Source organism: Stomoxys calcitrans, chromosome 5 (assembly GCF_963082655.1).
Source record: "Stomoxys calcitrans chromosome 5, idStoCalc2.1, whole genome shotgun sequence".
NCBI classification, from domain to species: domain Eukaryota; kingdom Metazoa; phylum Arthropoda; class Insecta; order Diptera; family Muscidae; genus Stomoxys; species Stomoxys calcitrans.
In genome coordinates, this window is record NC_081556.1 from 103,713,053 (window position 1) to 103,737,603 (window position 24,551).

The following is a 24,551-nucleotide window of genomic DNA, read 5'->3' on the forward strand; positions in this document are numbered from 1 at the left end:
TAACTCTATCAGGTTTGAGAGGGTATTTGGGGTCGGGCGGCATCCAAACACTTGGCCCTTTTTCTACTCTCAAATTCCTTTCTACTTTCTAATTAGTCTACATATTCCTTTGGCGGGCTTTGGAGAGAGGCAGTCCCCTTAGATACCCCACAAAAATTTGGATACAAAATTTTTGTTTTTAGGTAAATTACCGCGATAGCCACGTCGCGCAGTGGGATAAAATCGAAAAAAACTAGTAAAAAAATATGCCATTTGAGGAAGGAAATAGATAACTCTTTGAAATAGTTAGAGCTGGTGTGTTATCAAGATCATGTGCAAAATTTCAAGGCTCCAGGTGTCTAGGCGCTACTTGGCAGGGCCAAACGTTGGTCACCTCAGCACTCCGAAAAACTGTTCGGGCTGCCAAATCTTTATTTGTGGTCCGATTTTCATTTTTCTTTTATGTAAGATAGTGCTCAAAGGAAAATACAGAATAGAGATAACTTAATAATAAGGGTTTTGTATTTGATAAAAGTATCCTTGAAAAAACAAAAATAAAATCTGCACGATTTGTATTACATAAATCCCGAAAAATACCCATTTCGGGCAAATACACAGCTTGTAGTTTAAACCGTGAAACCATATCAGGTCCTGGCGATTTAAAGGATTCGTAACTTTTGATTGCCCAAAGAATTCTAGACCCAAACATAATTTTCGCCGCAATCCCTATGAAACCCCTATCAGTGACAATCTATTCCAGCCCCACATTGTGTGTTGGAAAGTTTCCCGTGAAATCTTTATCTGCGAGTAGTTCTCGTGATTCCTCCTTGTACATTGTCCATTCGTTCTTTGACTTTTGAATGTATTCTACCGTAATAGGTGTATAGGATCTTTCGTAGCCTAAGTATAGTATATTCCATGGAGTTATAGAATTCCATCCAGGTTTTTTCTGATCCACTTTCAGCTCCACTTTCAGCTCGCCTTTTTATACCCACCACCGAAGGATGGGAGTTTATTCATTTAGTCATTCCATTTGCAACACATCCAAATATCCATTTCCGACCCTATAAAGTATATATATTCTTGATCGTCGTAAAAATCTTAGACGATCTCGCCATGTCCGTCCGTCTATCTGTCTGTTGGGTCCATAAAAGTCGCATTTTTTGCCCTATTTCGTTGAAATGTGGGACAGTGAATTGTGTAGGCCCTTCGACATTTTTTTTTTTCAAATTTGGCCCAGATCGGTCCAGATTTGAATATAGCTTTTGCAAAAGCAAATTTGCCCATGAACATTCTATTAAGAAACTGGGACAAAACTCTCGCAAATCAATGAGTGCTGTCCGATTCAATTTTAAGCTCAATGATAAGGGACCTTCTTTTTATAGCCGAGTCCGAACAGCGTGCCGCAAAGCGCACCTCTTTGAGGAGAGTAATAACTTCTCCCCAAAGAGGTGCGCTCTGCAAAGTATATCACAAATGTCGCCAGCATTAGGAAGGGATAACCACCGCTGAAAAATTTTCTGATGTTCCTGGAAGGATTCGAACTCTGGCGTTCAGCGTCATTAGTGGACATGTTCGATTTCGTAGAACTTTGGTATAGCGAGTTGTGTTAGGCCCAGATCGGCCCAGATTTGGATATAACTGCCATATAGACCTCTCGATTTAAGCTTTTGGTTTTGGGACCATAAAAGGCACATTTTTTTATCCGATTTCGCTAAAATTTAGGACAATGAGTTTTGTAAGACCCTCAATATTCTTCTAGAAGATGGCTCAGATCGGTCCAGATTTGGATATTGCTGCCATATAGACCGACTCTCGTTTTATGGTCTTGACCTCACAAAAAGTGTATTTATTATCCAGTTTCGCAGAAATTTTAAAGTGACTTATGTTAGACTTTCGATCGGTCTATATTTGGATATAGCTACCAAATAGACCAATGTTGAACCAAAATTGAACAGTGACTTGTAGTTATTAGACCACTCAATGTCCGTGCCGAATTTAATTCAAATCGAACCATATTTCGATATAGCTGCTATGGGTGCAAAAATAATGCATTTTTTCACCGGAATATGACGCAAGGTGATTTACATATGTACCCGAGGTGGTGGGTGTTCAAAGTTCGGCCCGGCCGAGCTTAATACCTTTTTATTTGTTTCACTTTCCAGATTTTCACTTTTCTGTGCATGTAACGAAAGTGAAATTTTGTGTTGCATAGAAAATTTGTTTAACATTTTAAATTGTTTCTTCACTAATTACCCCTTGTTAGTCTTTAATTGTTGGTAAAACTATACCACGGTCGTGTGCCACTTAAGCTCTGATTTCCACCTTCACTACAATTAAGCATTGTAACTAAAACAGCACATCGATCAAATTAGATATTGCGGCCAACTATTAGGAATACAAGGAATTGAATTAACTGGAAAAACATATAAAAAAGCAAGTAAAGACGGACTAAAGTTGGGCGAAGCCGACCTTTTGATACCCTACACCACATTGGATATACGGGCTAAGTCGTCGATTTTAAAATTTGCTTAAATTTGATATGTAGAATTTCGATGAAAATCTGTACATAGAGTAGGAACCATAGAGTAAATCGTTGTGCAAATTTTTAATGAGATCGATTGATAAATGAGTTAGCAAAAGCCTTAAAAGCGAAATTCGGGTAATGCATTTATATGGGAGGTCGGATTATTTGGGAGCTATATCTAAATCTGAACCGATATGGCGCATATGCAATCCCCAACGACCTACATCAGTTTTAAGTATCTGTGCAAAATTTTGAGCGGCTAGCTTTACGCGTTCGACCGCTATCGTGATTTCGACAAACGGATGGAAGGTCGAACGTGGACATGGCCAGATCGATTCAGAACGTTGAGACGATCAAGAATATGTGTACTTTATGGGGTCTTAGACGAATATTTCGAGATGTTACAGACGGAATGACTAGATTAGTATACCCCACTAGAGCCCCAGTCCACTTGCTTTGAGATAATCTCCACAGCCCGTTTACACTACGATTGAAGAGATTTGCATACATCAACAAGAATGTTTTTGACAGCGTTTTAATTGTGATCTTCATTTTTATGGTGTTCAGCAGATGTTGGAAAAAAGTGCTGCCCAAAACTACCGGTAATAATCGGTATTCAATACAAACGCTGTGATGCATTTGAATTTCGAAGGAAATTTGCTGCAAATCTCATCAAAAAAGTAGATTTGCTCACACTGAAAGAGTATGGGAAATCTCGTTGCTCCAAGTGTAAACATGGTTTAAGCTTGTAATCCACAACGCACATTTCGTTCCCAATGCAGAAAATGGGATGCGGACCAGATACAGAAAAAAACCTCATCCATACATCCTCAAATCCTTCACGGCCTTCTACGAGTGCTTAGGATTATTTTGTCCACCACTGTGTATATTTTTTTGGGGTAGGTTGAAATCACTACTGATTTTAAAATTTTTTTCTTCACTTACCTGAAAATGAAAAGTCTTGTGATCTACGGTAATGGTAAATGTGTTATCCTCTTGATCGTCAATGCCAATGACGGCATCTTTCAGTCTAACACAGCCACGCCGCACGCCTTTCATCATTTTCTCCTTCGACTGCAAAGTAAATAAAAGGGAATAAAAGAACAAAAAATTAAACTTTTTTTATAATTTGCAATATGCAAATAGGGATACATTAATTAAAATCTTTTTATTATGCCTACCAATGGTGTAGGCAAAAGAAAGGGGACCCCTTTCGCTACAGTGTTACAAACAAAAATAATACAAAACTAAACGGCAACAATAAAATTCATTGGCATTACATGTAGGCAAAGTTTGTTTTTCCATAATTATTTAATTCATTAGTCTAGGGTGACCTTTTGCAATGCAACGCTGCAGCTTATTAATGTTGAAACCAGATTTTTGTTGAGTCGGTTCGTTGTATGTCTTTTTATTGGAGAACTTTAGTTGCCTTTCAACGGGTAGCCAAGTAGCACCTACCACTGTGAACTCTCTGTCGATGCGGTGTTCATTCTTTAATGAATCGTGCTTGATCCTTAAAAGTTTCCCATAAAAATCTACTAAAGAAGAATGGATCAAATGCAGGATAAATTTGACGGTTAGTGTGGTGAAATAATTCATAAAAAATCCTCCTAATTTCCTTTAATTACTTTACAGCCGATTCTGAAGACCGTTTCGGCTTGAGTTCACCAGTATTCATAATAAGCTTAATTTCGGTGTATCTGCTTTTTGTTTATAAAATTGGACCAGCGTAAGTAAAAAAAATTAGCAACATGAAGTAGTTTAACCCGAATGGGTAGAAAAATACCCAAGAAAAGAGTTGTCTAAGAAAAATTCTAGCTTGAGTTGAAAGAGGTATCCTAATGAAATTTGGATTGGTGTTAAGTGGACGAGTGAAAAAAAATACCGTCATATAAGGTTCTGTTTTAAGGAAAAATTGGCTTGTCGAAAGCCGGCAATTTTTTAAAGTTCAAAATATCAAACAAAAAATTTTCTCAAAATTCTTACGAGTGAGATTCCTGAAAACTGTTTTAGTGTCTTAATGACGGTTCCTATATTAAAAAATAATTTAAAGCGATAATCCGGGTCGTATTGAACAGGAATGTCGAGGAGCCTAACACAACTCGCTATATCAAATTTCGGCGGAATCGGACAATAAATACGACTTTTATGGGCACAAGACCTTAAATCGAGAAATTAATCTATATGGTGACTAAATGCTAATCTGGACCGATCTAGGTCAAATAAGACAATTATGTCGAGGGCTCTAACACAATTCACTGACCCAAACTTCAAGGAAATCGGGCAATCAATGCGCCTTTTTTAGGCCTAAAAATCGAGAAATCGATCTATATAACAACTATATCCAAAATCTGAACCGATCTGAGACAAATTTAATAAGAATATCGAGGGGCCCGTAAAAGACTTAATTATTATATTTTGGACAGTAAGTTACGTTAGACTTAATGTCCCAAAATATAATAATTTACGGGCTTAAGACCCCAAAACGGCTGATCGGTATATAGGACAGCTGTATCCAAATATTGTCCGATCTGTACGGTATTTGGGATAGATGGCGGGAGGCAAACAACAACTCACTATATCAAATTTCAGAGAAATCGGGTAATAATTGCGGCATTTATGGGCTTAAGACCCAAAATTGGAAGATCGGGCTATATGACAGCTATATCCAAATATAGTCCGATCTGAACCATATTTGAGTCGGATTTCGGGAGGCTTAAAATAACGCACTGTTTCAAATTTGAAATCGAATTTCAAAATTTCAGCGAAATCGGTTAAAAATTGCGGCTTTTATTTGCTTAAGACCCTAAATTGGGAGATCGGTCTATATGGCAGCTATATCTAAATATAGTCCGATCTAAACCATATTTGAGTCGGATTTCGGGAGGCTTAAAATAACTCACTGACTCAAATTTTAGCGAAATCGGGAAATAATTGCGGCTTTTATGGGCTTAAGACCTTAAATCGAAAGATCGGTCCATATGGCAGCTATATCTATATATAGTCCAATCTGTACCATATTTCAGTCGGATGTCAGAAGGCTTAACACAACTCACGGTATAAAATTTTGGCGAAATCGGGTAATAATTTCGGCTTTTATGGGCTTCAGACCCTTAATCGGCAGATCGGTCTATATAGCAGCTATATCCAAATATGGTCCGATCTGGCCCGTTCAAGAACTTAACCTGCCTGCATCAAAAAGTTGTATCTGTGTCAAATTTCAGCTCAATATCTCCATTTTTAAGACTGTAGAGTGATTACAACAGACGGACGGACAGACACACGGACATCGTTAAATCTTTAGAATTTTACAAAGATCCGAAATATATATACTTTGTAGGGTCGAAAATTGATATTTCGATGTGTTGCAAATGCAATGACTAAATGATGGTGGTATAATTGGGAGACAAAAATCTGGAGGCGCCCACCCCACCCTAGAAACAGGCATATGTTGTTGTAGCTTAATTTGCATGTGAAGGTAGTGATCCTCGCCAAGCTCGCTCGTTCCGGTTCAAAGGACCAATCGCCGCGGGAACATGATGGCCGTTGGTTATTTAAAGGCGCCTATAACTCGCCCTGTCATATCGAGCTTCATAGGCACTTGGAATTTAAGCAAGAGCCGGTGCCGGCTGGTCTATCAATGAGCCTCTCCACTCGATACCATTACAATTGATCCGAATGGAGCCCTCCGCAATCTATGGACGCGCCCAGTAGCTGCCAGCTAAGCTTCTAGAGATAACGATGAACATCACACACGCTTTATGGGTTTGTTAATTAGCAAAATATACGTTATTGGCGAAAATCCACAAGTGCTACACGAATCAGCACCTTAAAACGGCTTGGTGCGGTTTGCATGCCGACGGCGTCATTGGGCCATACTTCTTCGTTACGATGCCCATTGTCACGTAACCGTGAATGGACAACGCTGGCGCACCATGCAAATTCCATTAGGAAACTGGGGCAAACTTCCCACATATCAATGAGTGCTGTCCGATTCAAGTTTGATAAGGCGCCTTCTTTTTATAACCATTCCGAACGGCATGCCGCAGTGCGCCAACTCTTTGTTGCGAAGTTTTTACATGGCTGCCATACCAAATGGTACAGTACCTCACAAATGTCGCTAGCATTAGGAGGAGTAACATAGAATTCTAAAGAGATGGTTCCAAACTAAACGACCAGCTGGGCTTTGGAGTGTACTCTAAAGATCTAAAACTGGTCATAACGAAAATGTTACCCGATCACTGCAGTGTGTATCTAGCGGAGATCCTTGCAATAAAGGAAGTGGTGGAATGGCGAAGATATAATGTCATTACGATGATTGGGATAAATAACTTCTCAGACAGACAGACAGCCATTACATCCCCGAAGAACGTATATCTGAACACAAAAACCGTCCTCGACTGTCGCAGATCTCTCAACGAGATGGCTGAACAAAATTCACCTGTTTTGGGTGCCGGGCCACAGAGATATCCCAGGGAATTGTAAAGAGGACGAGCTTGTGAGACTAGAACTTCCCTACACATTCCAGGGATACTGGACTCTGTGGGTATGCCTCTAGCGACATGTAAGCTAAGTTTTCAGGACCAGGCTCGAAGGACAACGAATGATAGATAAATCACAAAGAGGGGGCTGTGAACATTCCAAACTATGTGGCCTAATCTAGACTTGAAGAGGTCTACTGCTTTGCTGTCATGGGCTAGAACAGACGTCATGACAGGTCACTGTCTAATCGGAAGACATGATGACAGACTGAAGGTTGCCAGCAGCGACTTTTGCAGAAGTTGTAGGAACCTTCTGTGTGTGTGTCCCGCACTAGCAGTTAGAAAGAGTTCTACTTTAGGTTCTCATTTCTTTGAGAACCTGTCAGATTTAGCGGATGTTAACATTCGCAAGTTATTGGGCTTTTTAAATCGATCCGGATGGTTCAACGGTAGGAACTAGAAGGCATCATCCCTCTTCTGTTCCTGTGGTATCACAATAGACGAAAACGTCTAAGTTGGTCTGATGGCAGACTGCTACTTAAACCTAACCTAGCCTACTTGTTAAATTTAGGCCAAGTATGTAGGGGGAATGCTCCACCCAAAAAACCCCCAAACATATATATAGATTGATCAGTACAATTTCTTTGTTTATTTGCTCCGTATAGGCTCGAAAGGGTGGTCTGGAAGGAGTGATATCTGGAGGAAGGCGGTCTCTCCCCTTACCCCAAAAACACCACCCAAAATAAAAAGTTGACCAATGAGGACAATTTAGGATTAAAATGCAAGGAGTGGAATACGAAACATGTAAAGGGTGATTTTTTTGAGGTTAGGATTTTCATGCATTAGTATTTGACAGATCACGTGGGATTTCAGACATGGTGTCAAAGAGAAAGATGCTCAGTATGCTTTGACATTTCATCATGAATAGACTTACTAACGAGCAACGCTTGCAAATCATTGAATTTTATTACCAAAATAAGTGTTCGGTTCGAAATGTGTTCATTCACCGTAACGTTGCGTCCAACAGCATCTTTGAAAAAATACGGTCCAATGATTCCACCAGCGTACAAACCACACCAAACAGTGCATTTTTCAGGATGCATGGGCAGTTCTTGAACGGCTTCTGGTTGCTCTTCACTCCAAATGCGGCAATTTTGCTTATTTACGTAGCCATTCAACCAGAAATGAGCCTCATCGCTGAACAAAATTTGTCAAAATTTGAACACATTTCGAACCGAACACTGATTTTGGTAATAAAATTCAATGATTTGCAAGCGTTGCTCGTTAGTAAGTCTATTCATGATGAAATGTCAAAGCATACTGAGCATCTTTCTCTTTGACACCATGTCTGAAATCCCACGTGATCTGTCAAATACTAATGCATGAAAATCCTAACCTCAAAAAAATCACCCTTTATAAAAAATGGGATCATATTTCAGGGGGCGTTCCGCCCCAAACGGACATATAAACCGTATTGGGGCGATATGGGACTCAAATGAAAGGTAAAAGGGAGTAGAATACGAAATTGATATTCTAATTTGCCCCCACGCCTCTCCTCATAAGCATCCCTCTAATGGCATTTGAGAATATCAAACGAATATGAAATACAAATTTGGCAATGTCGAGGGGCCACCCCTCAGCTCAAAAGCCCCCAAAAAGAAAAGAAATCCGATCGGGGTAATATGAAATGCAATTGAAAGGTTAAGAGTAAAAAAATGTACTTGCCAATTCGGGAACATGTCTGTTCGGGGTTGGCGCCTCACCGCCAAAATAACCCGCAAAGAAACATGGAGAATGATAAAGACAGTATAGGAAACAAAGAGTACAAATGATTCATCCAAATTTATAAGACATGTATTTGAACAACATAGTAACGTGGAAGGACCCATCACATCGACAAATAAATCCAATAACATAATACAAAAACTTTGTTATCGGCTTGAAGTACAAGCAAAACATTTATGAATGGAACTCGATTTTGTTCATATGACCATAGGCGGCATGTTTTTATCCGTTACGTTAGACCCAATTCTTGATATCTCAGTTATACATTTAAGCCGAAACGGTTGTTATTTCCCGTTCAATCACGGCTCTGAGCTCTTACAACGTCGACGGCTTATTGGCATAGACCATTGACTTGACGTAACCCCGAAGAAAATAGCCTAGAGACGTCAAATCGCACGAACAAGGCGGACAATTGACTGGGTCATTTCTTACTCTTCAATAAATCAGTTGTAACGTTTGCTGTGCAGCTTGTGGAATCATCCCGTTGAAACCACTTGTCTACCAGGTCTATATATTCCAATACAGGTCAAAAATAATCAGTGAAATGGTGCTGTGACGTTGTCCATTCATGGTAAAGTGATGATGGGCAGCAAAGAAATACGGCCCAATGACGCCGCCGGCATGCAAATCGCACCAAACAGCATCAAGAAGCACATGTGGATTTTCACCTGACTAATAAAGTATAGTTTGCTTATTGACGAATCCATAAAGTCAAAAATAAGCTTCATCAAAATTGGAGGTAATACTCTTAAGGTAGCGGTCACCGACTACGAATTTCGGCAGTAAATTTTTATGATCTGCGGACATTGTTCATTCGTTTACTTTACCATGATTAAAATGTTGAGTTTACAGAATAAATAGACAGTGAAAGTCCGATGATTAGTATAAGAGTGCGTTCACACTTATACTAATCAATTCAAAGTTATCAGGAAAACCCCTGTATAACATTTAGAGAAGTATTTATTTTAATAAAGCCACATCAGGGTGTAGCGAGGCTAAATTTCCCATGAACATTCCATTAAAGAGCAGGCTAGCTTATCTTATATAAAAAATCAATTTGTGTTTGTTTGTAGGTTTGTTTGTTTGTTTATATGTTTGTATGTTCCTTACAGACTCAGAAACGGCTGAACCGATTTTCTTGAAATTTTCACAGATGACCCCGTTGTGAAAATAGGGTACTAAATTTCTTGATATCTGAAGGACCCTCCCCCTTACCCTAATTTTCAGAAACGCCAGATCTCGGAGATGGGTGGTGCGATTTAGACGAAATTTTGTGTGCTCTTATATAGTACCCTAAAAATAAAAATTTGGTATCCAAATTTCGGATGGGGTACCTAGGGGGGCTGCCCCACCATAAAACCTACCAAACATATATTTAGACCAATCACGACAATATGGGACTCAAATGAAAGGTATTTAGGATAAGAAAACGATCTGATATCCAATTGTCGGACCAAGTGCTAGGGGGGCCACCCCAACCCCAAAACACCCCTCAATCGGACATATTTACCGACCATGGCAATATGGGACTCAAATGAAAGGTATTTGCGAGTAGAATAAGAATCTGGCATCCAAATGTGAGACCACGTTTCTGGGGGTTCACCCCTTTCCCAAAACACCCCCCAAACAGGACTTATTTACTGACCATGGGAATATGGGACTTAAATAAAAGGTATTTGAATATAGAATACGAATCTGATATCCAAATATGGGACCAAGTGTTTGGGGGCCGTCTCTCACCAAAAACATCCCCCAAAGGGGACAAATTTACGACCATAGCAATATGGGGCTCAAATGAAAGGTCTTTGGGAATAAAGCACGAATTTTATATCAATATTCGGGAAAAAGAGTCTATGGGGCCACCCCACCCCCACAACACCACCCAAATAGGAAGTATTTGCTGACTATTGCAATATGAGGCTCAAATAAGAGGGTTTTTTTAAAGTGGAACACGAATCCGATATATATTTTCAAGGCCAACACCAACCGATCATGTCAATGTGGAGCTTAAATGAAAGGAATTGGGGGGTAGAGCAAGAATTGCTACCCATTTTCGGGACCAATTTTCTGGGGGTCTACCCCTTTCCCAAAATACCCCACAAACAGCAATTTTTCAGTGACCATCGCAATTTGGGGCTCAAACGGTATTTGGGAGTAGAATACGAATTTGATATCCAAATGTAGGACCATGTTTTTAGGGCATCACCCCTTTCCCAAAAAACCCCCAAAGGAAAAAAATTTTCCGACCATGCCAATATGTGGCTCAAATAAAAGGTATTTGAGATTAGAAAACGAATTTGATAACCTATTTTGAAGTCATGTGTTTGGGGGACGCCTCATCCTGTAAACTCCTCTTAAGCCAATGACAATATGGGGTTTAAATAAATGGTAATTTAAAGAAGAGCACGATGCTAATATTTTTTCAGGGCCAAGTGTCTGAGGGACCATCTCACCCCCGAAAACACCCCTAAATCAGATATTATGAGAATATCGGGCTGAAATAAAGTATTTAAAGCATGGAGTACACCTTACATCCAAACTTAAATTCGTAGACCAATAAAGATCATATGAGATTCCGATAAAGACACTTATATTGTTAAACAGTTAGTCAAGCGATATACTATTTTCGTAGCATGATATTTCACTAAAAGCTCTTTAATTGTCCAAAATAAATATTCCAAGGAAACTTTTGTTGCATATAAAGTAAAAGAAGGCGCAGCGGAGTGGGCCCGGGTCAGCTAGTTTGATATAAAAACAAGTAAAAGCATGTAGAGTCCAGCTGGGCCGAATCTTATAAACCCTCCATCGCGGATCGCATTGGTCAAGTTCTTTGCTGGGTCTCTCTTTATTGGCAAACTAAAAAAGGATAATGGGAAGTCATAACAAGAAATTTCCATGCATTTTTGGTGCTATACCTAGTAAACGCAAATTTTGCGAGTTTTGTGATAGTCTCGCCAGGATTCGAATCCAGGCGTTCAGCGTCATAGGGCTAGTACATAAGAGTGTATTTGAGGTCATAGAAGTCAGAAGTCACCGTGAGAAATTTCAGCCAAATCGGTATCCAAATCGGGAAAGGATTATTTGCTCTAGAGTCTCAGGGAGGAAATCAGAAGATCGGCTTATGTGAGAGCTATACCAGTTTGTAGACAGATTCGGCCTTTAATGAAGATAACATTTGGAGATCACGTGAGATGTTATCTTGCAAAATCTCAGTCAAATCGAGAATCGGAGAATTGCATCCTCTAGAGGCTTAAGAAATTAATTCGGGAGATCGGTCTACATGGGAGCTATATCTGATTTTCAACTGATTCGAACAATACCTCTGTTGGAGGACATAGGAAAAGTCATTGTGTAAAATTTCAGCCAAATCGGATAAGAATTGCGCTCCCTAGATCCTCAAGAAGTATAATTGGAGGACCGCTTTATCTAAACATGGAACCGTTTGGTCCATTTATAAACCCAACCGACCTAAACTAGTAAGAAGTATTTATGCAAAATTTCAGGCGTCTAGCTCTACTCCTTTGAAAGTTACCGTGATTTCGGCAGGCGGATGGACATACACGGCTAGATCGACTTAAAATGACAATCAAGAATATATTTACTTGATGTGGTCTTGGACGAATATTTCATGGTGTTATAAACGGAATGACGAAATATGGTGGAGGGCATAACAAGGAGCCAAATGTCAGGGGCCTAATGGGACCTAAATGTAAGGTTTTCAGGAGTAGAGAACAAATCTGATGTTGCCAAAAACCCGCTAAACATTCTAGAGCCATATTGTACTGTATAGGTATATATGCCCGTTTTGAAGGATTCTGAAGACGTGACCCCAACTCTTAATAGTAATATTTTTTTTTTACTACTGGGATACGAACAAGATTTCGCATAAATCGGTCCACCAATCACTAATATATCGCAAAATATGGGGAACATTCGTCATCGACCATAGAATTTCAATCCCTGCTGGGGGTTTGTTTGTTGTACTGACTTTATATCATTGCCTTCACTGGGAATTTCGCACCCCATATCATCACCCTGTAATTGTTACAGCTTAATTTAGTGATTTTTCATAGCAGAATCTTTTTTGATTTTTTTTTCTTTATTTTTAGATTTATGAAAAACCGGGAACCCTATAAATTAAAAACATTTATATTGATTTATAATGCCTTGCAAGTTTTAGCCTGCGTATACATTGTGCTGAAGGTAAGTAATCTTGAAAAAATCTTAATTTTTATTAGTACTGAAATAAAAGATAGGAGTAAAAACACCGAACTTTGAATACCCACAACCATAGATATGTTTATCATTATATTTCATTATAACTCCACTACTATATCCATAGTTATATTAAAATATAGCTAATCTGCTTTATATTTGATTCAGGCACTGAGAAGCCTCATACAATTCACAGTTTCCACGAAAGTGGACAAATAATCCGTTTTCATGTGATAAAGACCCTAAATTGGAAGCCCGTATTTGGAAAATATGTTAAGGGAGCTAATATAACTCACTGCTTCAAATTTCAGCAAAATCGGGAAATAAATGTTCCTTAATCCGCAGATCGGTCTACATGGCAGGTATACCTAAATATGGCCCAATCTGGACCATATTTAAACCCGACGGCGGGGGGAACTCCCTGTTTAAAATTTCAGCAAAATCAGATAAGAAATACGCTTTTTATAGGCTTAAGGCCCTTAATCGGCAGATCGGTCTTTGTGAAAGCTATTGGGTTGCCCAAAAAGTAATTGCGGATTTTTCATATAGTCGGCGTTGACAATTTTTTTCACAGCTTGTGACTCTGTAATTGCATTCTTTCTTCTGTCAGTTAACAGCTGTTACTTTTAGCTTGCTTTAGAAAAAAATTGTAAAAAAAAGTATATTTGATTAAAGTTCATTCTAAGTTTTATTAAAAATGCATTTACTTTCTTTTAAAAAATCCGCAATTACTTTTTGGGCAACCCAATATATCTAAATGTTGTCCGATATGGACTATATTTGATTCGGATGACGAAAGGATGAAGACAACGTACCGCTTCAAATTTCAGCGAATTCAGATAATAAATGCGGCATTTATGGTCTTAAGACCCTTATTCGGCAGATCGGCTTATATGGCAGCTATATGTAAATATGGCCCGATATTAACCGTGTTCGGGTCGGTTGTCGGGAGTCTTAATACAACTCATTCTTAAAATTTTCAGCAAAATCGGATAATAAATGCTCTTTTTATGGACTTAAGAACCTTGGTTAGCAGATTGGTCTATATGACAGCTATATCTAAATGTGATCCGATCCAGACCATATTAGGTTCGGATGACGGGAGGCCTAGTCCAAATCCCTGTTCTCAGTTTCATCAAAATCAGGCAATAAATGAGAGTTCGATAAGATTCAAACCCTAAATCGAGAGATCGGTCTATATGACAGATACATAGAGATGGGTTTTTACCGGGTAAATACCCAATGCTCTTATTGGGTAAATACCCAATAAATACCTTTCCTGGGTATTTATTTGGGTATTTATAAGTTTGCAAATATCTTGGGTATAAAAACATTTTTCCAAACAATTTTTGACAATTTCGTATTCTCTGTATATAAACCTGATCTTCTGATCTTATAAAATTGGACTTTAGTTATATATAGCCGCTATATAGACCGCTCTTCAGACTTAAATTCTTGAGGCAATAAATTTGTAATTTTTCATCCGATTTCGATGAAATTTGGCACAGTGAGTTCTGGTATACCCCTATCCAATTCCGTGCAGTGTGGTTCAGGCAGCCTATATTTGGATAAAGCTGCCCTATAGACCGACCGCCCGATCTCCCGATAAAGGGTATTGAGGCCATAAAAGATCCATTTATTACTCGAATACGATGGATTTTGGCACATTGTATTCTGGTAGACCCCAACTTATTCCTCCCAAATGTGGTCCAGATCAGACAATATTTGGACATAGCCGTCATATAGACCGACCGCCCGATCCCCCGATAAAGGGTATTGGGGCCATAGCAGATCTATTTATTACCCGAGTTCGATGAAATTTGGCACAGTGGGTTCTAGTAGACCCCTACCCATTCCTGTCAAATGTGGTCCATATTTCCATTCCTATCCTATGGTGATGGGTATAAAAATTATTCTTTTTTGTAATTCATGTTGAACTGTCGACACCTTTAGACTCCATTTTTCTAGTCCCTGAACCAAAGATAATTGCGGATTTTTCATATAGTCGGCGTTGACAAATTTTTTCAATGGCTTGTGACTTTGTAATTGCATTCTTTCTTCTGTCAGTTATCAGCTGTTACTTTTAGCTTGCTTTAGAAAAAAAGTGCGCGAAATTTTGTTTACATTTGTTTGTTTGGCGTCAATTTTAATATGGAGCCCACAAAGGAGCATTTTCGTCATGTTTTACTTTATTATTTCCGTAAAGGAAAAAACGCGGAGCAGGTTGCTAAAAAGTTACGAGATGTGTATGGTGATAAAGCCTTAAAAGGAAGACAGTGTCAAAATTGGTTTCGCAAATTCCGTTCTGGAGATTTTTCACTTAAAGATGAGCCACGTTCAGGTCGGCCAAATGAAGTTGATGATGACCAAATCAAAGCATTAATCGAATTGGATCGTCATGTAACTGAGCGTGAGATAGGAGAGAAGTTAAATATACCAAAATAAACGGTTCATTATCACATACAAAGTCTTGGACTGGTGAAAAAGCTTGATATTTGGGTACCACATGTATTGAAAAAAATTCATTTAACAAACCGAATCAACGCTTGTGATATGCACCTTAAACGCAATGAATTCGATCCGTTTTTAAAACGAATCATAACTAGAGATGAAAAATGGATTGTTTACAACAACGTTAGTCGAAAACGATCATGGTCCAAGCATGGTGAACCAGCTCAAACCACTTTAAAGGCTGATATCCACCAAAAGAAGGTTATGCTGTCTGTTTGGTGGGATTGGAAGGGTGTGGTATATTTTGAGCTGCTTCCAAGGAACCAAACGATTAATTCGGATGTTTACTGTCAACAATTGGACAAATTGAATACAGCCATCAAGGAGAAGCGACCAGAATTGGTCAATCGTAAAGGTGTCATATTCCACCAGGACAACGCTAGACCGCACACATCTTTGGTCACTCGCCAAAAACTGAGAGAGCTTGGCTGGGAACTTTTGATGCATCCACCATATAGCCCTGACCTTGCACCATCAGACTACCAATTATTTCGATCTTTGCAGAACTCCTTAAATGGTAAAACTTTCAGCAATGATGAGGCTATAAAATCGCACTTGGTTCAGTTTTTTCCAGATAAAGGCCAGAAGTTCTATGAGCGTGGAATACTTAATTTGCCAGGAAGATGGCAAAAGGTTATCGAACAAAATGGCAATTATATATTTGATTAAAGTTCATTCTAAGTTTTATTAAAAATGCATTTACTTTCTTTTAAAAAATCCGCAATTACTTTTTGGGCAACCCAATATTTGCAACACATCCAACATCCAAGACATTTGTCGTGTTTGGCTCTGACAGAATCCCAACATTTTCCATCTTTGTTATCAGTCTAAGCTCTATAGAATTGACATTTTGCATTTCCAAGCGTTTCGACTTTTCGATTTCGTACCACATATGGGGATTGCGACATCTCTACAGACGGCACCCGATCTACTCGCCGGAGGGATTGTCTTGGTACCCAAATATTTTAACTTTTCCATCTTTTTAACTGGAAGATTGCCGATATCTCTAAATGTCTCTGAAGAACTAGCGATATTGCCTGACGTCGCGACTTCTTAGTCCTGGCGGCGAATTTTAGTCTTTTTAATCCCTAGGCTATTGCCGGTATCTCCAGATGCCTTGATTTCTAAGCTTAGATGTTTGCAACATATCTCTATACGGCGACTTTTCCAGTTTTCAAGCCTGAAACGTTACATAGTTCACATACACTTAGTCCTTTCTGACTTTCTGATGTGGAGGTCTGCAGATACTTTCATCTGCTGTATGTTTCCGGGCGAAGAGGATTTCTCATAGTTTATTTTCTCTTTTGAGTCGAACTAAATGATCGAAATTTTTTTTTTTGTAACGGAAAAGGAAAGCCACTCTTATCACACACCAACCAATGTATGACGTTTCGATCGTTGGCATAGATCTAATCAAATATTTTTTTAGGGCCCTCTACATATGTAAAACCTTAACCAAGAAAGAGGGTCCCCATATTTTGCTAATATAAAAAATAATTTGTGTTTTCTTGTTGGTTCGTTTGTTTTCCAAAATTTCGCTTTTTTCTCAATCAACCAACAGGGAGGGGATGTCCCCTATATATGAAGTGCATTGCTTTGAAGAGGATAGTTAAGGATCGAAGGGGAGGAAAGAGGGACGAGTGTTTATTGATATTTGTTTTGAATTTCTGGATGTCGTAAGTAGCGGAAGACATCTGCTGGAAGTCGATTCCACTTACCGTCCTTGCGAAAAAAGAATTCCATAGATAGTACATGGTCCGATGGTTTTAACCCTTATCATTGAGGTGAAACTTGAATCGGACTGCACTCATTGATATGTGAGAAGTTTTCCCCTATCCTAAATGGCATGTTTTTGGGCAAATTTACATTTTAACCACAGATCCATTTCCGCAAACCGATTTTCCTGAAATGGACCTATGGTTAAAAAAGGGGTGCATCATTTTTCGATATCTGAAGGGGATCAGCTTCCCCTTACCATGCTTTTCAAAAACTTCAGATCTAGGAGATGGGTAATGTAATTCAAGCGAAATTTTGTTTGCACTCTTATAGTAATCCAAAAACAAAAATTTCATATCCATCGTATCGTGGGGTACCTGGGAGACCGCCTCACTCCTAAAACCCGCAAACAGAATTTAAAAACCAATCATGACAATATGGAACTCAGAAAAAGAATCTGATATCCACTTTTCTGGACAAGTATTTGGTATTTGGGGAGACGCGCTTCCCGCAATACACCCCCCCGAATATGACATTTTTACCGATCATGGTAATATGTGGCTCAAACGGAAGGTATTGATATTGATAGCGGACTTGATATCCTGTTTCGGGACGAAGTATTTGGGGGCCGCTTTACCCCCAAAACAACCTCCAAACGGGATAAATTGGACAACCATGGTAATATGGAGCTCAAATGAAAGATATTTGGGAGTAGCGCGCACGAATTTAATGTCTACCTTCGGGGTGAAATGTCTTAAGGGTCATCCCACACCCAAGCACCCTCGAATAGGACCGATCATTTACAATATAGGGATCAAATAAAGAATTGAAATAAGACGCAGCGGAGCGGGCCCGGTTCTGCTAAAGGGTATACTCATTTCGTCATTCTTGCTGGAAGTAAATCCAATAAAAAAAAACAAGTAAAAGCGTGTTAAGTTCGACCGGACCAAATCTCATATACCCTCCATCATTCATGGATCACATTTGACACTTTTCTTGAATGACTTTTTCGAATATATAGGAGATACATCTACATATGCAGATGAACTGTACTTCTCTTGACTATTAGAAATCATCAATTGCGCCCCTAAAGGCTCAAGAAGTCAAATCGGGCTATCGGTTTATATGGGAGCTAGGTTAGGTTATTTGGCACTACTGGAACCCATAGCAAAACTTTACGTGCAAAATTTCAGCTAAATAGGCTGGTAATTGCGCTTTTTACAGTCTCAAGAAGTCAAATGTGAAAATCGGTTTATATGGCAGCTATATCAGGTGATGAACCATACTTGGAACAGTTGTTAGATATCAAAACAAAACAACTTATGCAAACTTTCTGCCAAATCGAATAAGAATTGCGCCCTCTAGAGGCTCAAGAGGTCAAGTTCCGAGATCGGTTTATATGGCATAAGCCATACATATCACAGTTATTGAAAGTGGTACCAAAACACCACGTAAAAATTTCAGTCAAATCGGACGAGAATTGCGCCCTCTAGAGGCTCAAGAAGTCAAGACCCAAGATCGATTTATATGGCGGCTATATCAAAACATGGACCGATTTGGCTCAGAATATATATACTTTATGGGGTATTAAAAGCATATTTCGGGGTGTTACAAACAGAATGACGAAACTAGTACACCAATCCCATAGTGGAGGGTATAACAAGTAAAAGCCGGTCCGAATCTTGTATACCCTCCCTCATTCATGGATCGCATTTGACACGTTCCTTGAATGACTTTTTCGTATATATAGGAGATACATTGACAGATAAAGATGAACCGTACCAATCCTGACTATTTGAAGTCATCAATCCCCAATTGCGTTCCCTAGGCTCAAGAAGTCAAATTGGGCTATCGGTTTATATGGGATCTATATCAGGTTGTAAACCTATTTGGACTATACTTGGCAAGGTTGCTGGAACCCATAGCAAAACGTTAGGTTCATTTCAGCTAAATCGGCTGGTAATTGCACCATCTAGAGTCTCAAGAAGTGAAATCGGAAGATTGGTTTAGATAGCAGCTATATAGGTTATGGACCGATTCTGACCATACTTGGCACAGTCGTTGGATATCAAAACATCGAATAAAAATTGTGCCCTCTAGAGTCTCAAAGAGTCAAGTTCCGAGTCAAGTCAAGTTCGGTTTGTATGGTAAATATAACTGGTTATAGACCGATTAAAAGATTTATACCATTTTTAGTACAATTATTGGAAGTCAGAATAGAACACCTTATGCGAAATTTGAGCCAAATCGGTTCAGGATTGCACCCTTTAGAGGCTCAAGAATTCAAATTCTGAGACCGGTTTATATGGCAGCTACATCAGGTTAAGAACCGATTTGGAACATTCTTAACACAGTTATTGGAAGTCAACAGAAAACCTCATATGAAATTTCAGCCTAATCGCATAAGAATTGCGACCTCTAGAGTCTCAAGAAATCAAAATCCTAGATTGGTTTATATGGCAGCTATATCAGGCTATGAACCGATTTGGACCATTCTTGGTACAGTTATTAAATGTCAAAACAAAATACCTCATATACAATTTCAGCCAAGTCGTATAAGAATTGTGCCCTTTAGAGGCTCAAGAAGTCAAGATCCGTGATCGGTTTATATGGAAGCTATGTTAGTTTATGAACCGATTTGGACTATTCTTGGCACAGTTATTGGAAGTCAGAGAAGATCACTTCATGCGAAATTTCAACCAAATCGGATAAGATTTGCTCTCTCTAGAGGCTCTAGATATCAAAATCCGAGATCGGATTATATGGCAGCTATATCAGGCTATGAACCGATTTACACCATTCTTGCCACAATTATTGGAAGTCGAAACAGAACACCTCATGCGAAATTGAGGATCAAGAAGTCAAGATCCGATAGCGGTTTATGTGGCAATTTATCAAAACATGGACCGATATGGCCCATTTAAAATCCCAACCGACCGGCCCAATAGGAAGTATTTGTGCAAAATTTCTAGCGCCTAGTTTTACTCCTTCGAAAGTTAGCGTACTTTCGACAAACAGATGGACAGGGGCTAAATCCACCTATTACGGATGCTGATTGAGGAGGGACTTGAACCCGTCTGCTACGACGATGTTATACTACTTCTAAGGGTAAGGATTCCAACCAGAAGGGTCTGCATCTGGCCTGCATATGGCATACGACTGGGCTAGACCTAGGGATCTCAATTTTAACCCAAAAAGACCGTTCACGAGAAAGACAAAGGTCAATTAAATGCACCACGTTTCGTCAATTGAACGATTTCGATATCTGACGAGGTCAAATACTTACGAGTGATCTTGGACAGAAAACTTAATTGGAGGTGTCATATTTAGAAGCGTGATTAGACAAATACTTAGTTACGTCTCAGTAGTTTGGTGGAATGCGATGGAGAAAAAGTGCAATGTTAGGATAATACAACAGGTGCAGAGAACATGTTGTTTTGGCATATACGGAGCGATGTGGACCACGCCCACTAGGGCACTGGAGACAATTCTAGATATCCGACCTATAGACAGATTAGGTGTGAGGTAGCCATTGCGGTTATAGGACTTAAGGCGATGGGACATTGGATAGAGGATAGGAGCAGGTCATACCATCGCAATATAATCGAGGCGATAGGAAACCAGGAAGGAGTGGAAGAGGTTTCCGTTCGGATACCTGAGACGATACTTGAGGTCTAGTGCAAGGAACTGCTGCCAGCGACACAGTCTTGGATTGACGGAACCCCAGTATTGCCATCTGGAAGATCATGTTGTGCCGATGGATCAAAACTAGAGAAGAGAGTGGACCTGGGGGTCTACATTGAGAACCCAGGAACTGAGATCTGTTTTAGACTGCCTGACCATAATACGGTTCTGCAGGCAGAAATCCGGGCGATCACGGAATGCGTGAAGTGGTGTGGTGCTAACGAGAGGACGTCGAGTGTGAACATCTTTACGGACAGTAAACGGGCCATAAGGGCAATAACAACCAGGACGGTAAAGTTACGAACAGTCTTCGAGTGTTCGAGTGCCCTTCTCTGAGCATGGCACGATCCGCATCGTTTGGGTGCCGGGCCATAACGGAGTAAAGGGGAATGAAAATGCAGACGATTTGGCAGTGAAGGCCATAAGGGCAATAACAACCAGGACGGTAAAGTCTTCGATTGTAACAAGAAGATTAACGCCTTCTCTGAGCATGGCACGATCCCCATTGTTTGGGTGCCGGGTCATAGCGGAGTAAAGAGGAATGAAAATGCAGACGACTTGGCAGTCAAGGCTAGAGGATTGCCGTCATCAAACATGGTTAACCCGAAGCCTTTCGGGTCGACGCATTCGAAGTTAAGAGCGCGGGCTACAAACAGGCATGTAACACTGCGGAACAGTGAAACGATCGGTAGCACAGTGAAAATTCTATGGGGAGATACGGATTGTAAGAAGACGAAGCTATTACTAAAAGGAAGCAAGCAGGAGGTCTGTAAAACTTTCGGTATCATAACAGGACACATAGGACTGCGAGCTCACTTATGGAAAATCGGTGCGGCAAGTGACAGCATGTGTAGGGCAGGCGGGAAGATTATTTTTCGAGGTTACTTTTTAACATTGGGTTGCCCAAAAAGTAATTGCGGATTTTTTAAAAGAAAGTAAATGCATTTTTAATAAAACTTAGAATGAACTTTAATCAAATATACTTTTTTTACACTTTTTTTCTGAAGCAAGCTAAAAGTAACAGCTGATAACTGACAGAAGAAAGAATGCAATTACAGAGTCACAAGCTATGAAAAAATTTGTCAACGCCGACTATATGAAAAATCCGCAATTACTTTTTGGGCAACCCAATATTTAGAGCGCATAACAAGTCGAATACTGTCTTGGGTGGTCATGGTGTCATGGGGAGGGTTAATATTCCCACCCTCTTTTCAACCGAACCTAACCTAACAATGGATTAACGAGATTAGTATATATTATTGCAAGAAATTGAAAACGGATTTTTAAGTACTTAAACGATTTAAGCAATTTCGAGCTTATGCACCAAGCGTAGATGACTTCAACCATTCTTCTTAAAATTTTAACATTACCAAATTATAAATCTTAAACAATGGTTATAACCAACTTCCATTTCTTCATTTTTGTTTTATTATTTTCAGATTTTGCAACTAACATCATGGGACATTTTCGATTTCTCGATATGCTCAGTATATGCACAGAATACACCTGAACGTATGGCATACGATAAAGTGACGTACTTTGCTTTTTGGATAAAAAATTTGGAACTGATTGATACAATATGCTTTGTACTAAGGAAAAAACAAACACAAGTAACTCCCTTACATGTTTTCCATCACTCGTCGGTCTTGACACTTGTCTACATTGTACTCAATTATCATCGAGGTAAGATCTATTGATTGACTATTACATTTGAGGCAATTCGCTTAATCACTTTATTTTTATTCAATTAACTCTTGACAGGAAATGGAGCTTTATATCCCCTGCTCTTGAACAGTGTAGTGCACATAGTTATGTATTCGTATTATTTCCTGGCAAATGTTTGCGGTCCCGTGTTTATGAGACGTCTGTTGTGGTTCAAAAAGAGCATTACCATAGTCCAGATGGTGCAGTTCATGTTTATTTTATTACAAGCCGGCATCACTTGGCGATACTGTGGCGTTCCCATGGTGCTTACGTCCTACTTTTCATTGGTTATTGCAGTAATTTTCTATGGCTTCTATGATTTCTATAAGAAAGCTTATAAGCCTAAAGTACAAAGTTAATAAAATAATTTATTAAAGGCAAGAAGTAGCCGTTGAGAGGAGCTGGCATGTTTTTTAATTTGGCTCCTCAAAGAGAAATATCCGTACCTCGGAATAGGTACTACCTATTACAAAAAAAAATTAAAGCCTTTCTAGAGTAGGCTCAAAATGACCCCAAAGATCCAACAGCTGCAGTGGTGGCGTCAGACCGCAGGCCGCATGTTGTCCTCCCCTCCTATAAGTGTGGGTGCCTTGGCACCTGTAGTCGAGAGTAATGCTTCAAGCACACAAATAGTCGTCAGACTAATAAATGAGGAAGAGACGGATAAACCAGAGGGATGTACAGTTCGTCCTCACCCTTTAAGTAGAGGTGGTGTTTCGGATTCTGACAGCGACAGTGTCAATGAAACAGTCATCGCAGTCGAATCGAGCCATGGCTTTGCAAAGCTGGGGCACGACGAAGGAGACAGAGGAGTATGTACCGACAGAGCAATCGGGGGAAAGTGCAGGATGCTGAAAGGGATAGAAGTGACATTCCAAGCATTTCTACGGAAGCGGGAAAGAGAATCAGATCTCCCGAAGAGCATAAAATGCAAATTTTGCCCATGAATATTCCACTAAGGAACAGGGGCAAACTTCTCACATATCAATGAGTGCAGTCCAATTCAAGTTTAAGCTCAATGATAGGGGGCCTCCTTTTTGTAGCAGGGTCCGAACGGCTGCGGCACCACTTTGGAGAGAAGTTGTACATGGCATAGTACCTCACAAATGTTGCCAGCATTAGGAGGGGAAAACCACCGCTGAAAATTTTTTCTGATGGTCTCGCCAAGATGCTGAAAAAGAGCTCCCCGCTTTTAAGTACACTGGGAGGGAGACAAAGTCGGAACAACAACGAAGGAAGCGCGCAAGGTCCCTGAGTCTTCATAGAGGACTGGGTTTCCGAAAGGATGCCACAGCCATCACAGAAGGGGAAGATGGTCGCTGAGAAGGGTCAGGAGCCGCCCTCTTACGCCGGAGTGGCAAGGAAGCACAACAGAGATGAGGTGAATACTTATGCAGTCATCGATATCGGCTGTGTACCCGTAGAATTCCACCAGATCATCGGTCCCAGGTGAGGTGAGGGTTATAGAACATGTGTTGAACTCCGAAGGGGTTCCACCCATACGAATTATGAACTGTGAATATAGAGGGGGCATCTCAAAGCTGCGCTTTGCGTCAGCGGAATGTATTGATACCGTCAAAACAGGCTAACGAACAGGGACCCGACGACAAAACCATCAACGACTTTCTCGAGCCTAGGAAGACTGGGATGGATAAAGATGCTGAAAAAGAGATCCCCGCTTTTAAGTACTCATGTTTATTTTATTACAAGCCGGCATCACTTGGCGATACTGTGGCGTTCCCATGGTGCTTACGTCCTACTTTTCATTGGTTATTGCAGTAATTTTCTATGGCTTCTATGATTTCTATAAGAAAGCTTATAAGCCTAAAGTACAAAGTTAATAAAATAATTTATTAAAGGCAAGAAGTAGCCGTTGAGAGGAGCTGGCATGTTTTTTAATTTGGCTCCTCAAAGAGAAATATCCGTACCTCGGAATAGGTACTACCTAT

The 24,551-nt window shown here is 39.8% G+C and overlaps 2 protein-coding genes across 2 annotated transcripts in view; one reads left to right on the plus strand and one right to left on the minus strand.

The window, feature by feature from the left end:
• The window catches only part of LOC106080790 (oxysterol-binding protein-related protein 9), a 115,445-nt gene that overhangs the window by 83,484 nt on the left and 7,410 nt on the right, over nt 1–24,551 (minus strand). Inside the window, exon 2 of the mRNA XM_013242352.2 lies at nt 3,452–3,580. Coding sequence (XP_013097806.2) covers nt 3,452–3,580 — 129 coding nt within the window. The remainder of the gene's footprint in view (nt 1–3,451; nt 3,581–24,551) is intronic.
• LOC106080791 (elongation of very long chain fatty acids protein F) lies at nt 3,916–23,002 on the plus strand. The gene is made up of 5 exons (XM_013242353.2): nt 3,916–4,082; nt 4,142–4,235; nt 12,882–12,975; nt 22,338–22,581; nt 22,660–23,002. Exons 1-5 carry the CDS (start codon nt 4,055–4,057, stop codon nt 22,959–22,961), a joined length of 762 nt encoding a protein of 253 aa, XP_013097807.2. The 5' UTR covers nt 3,916–4,054; the 3' UTR covers nt 22,962–23,002.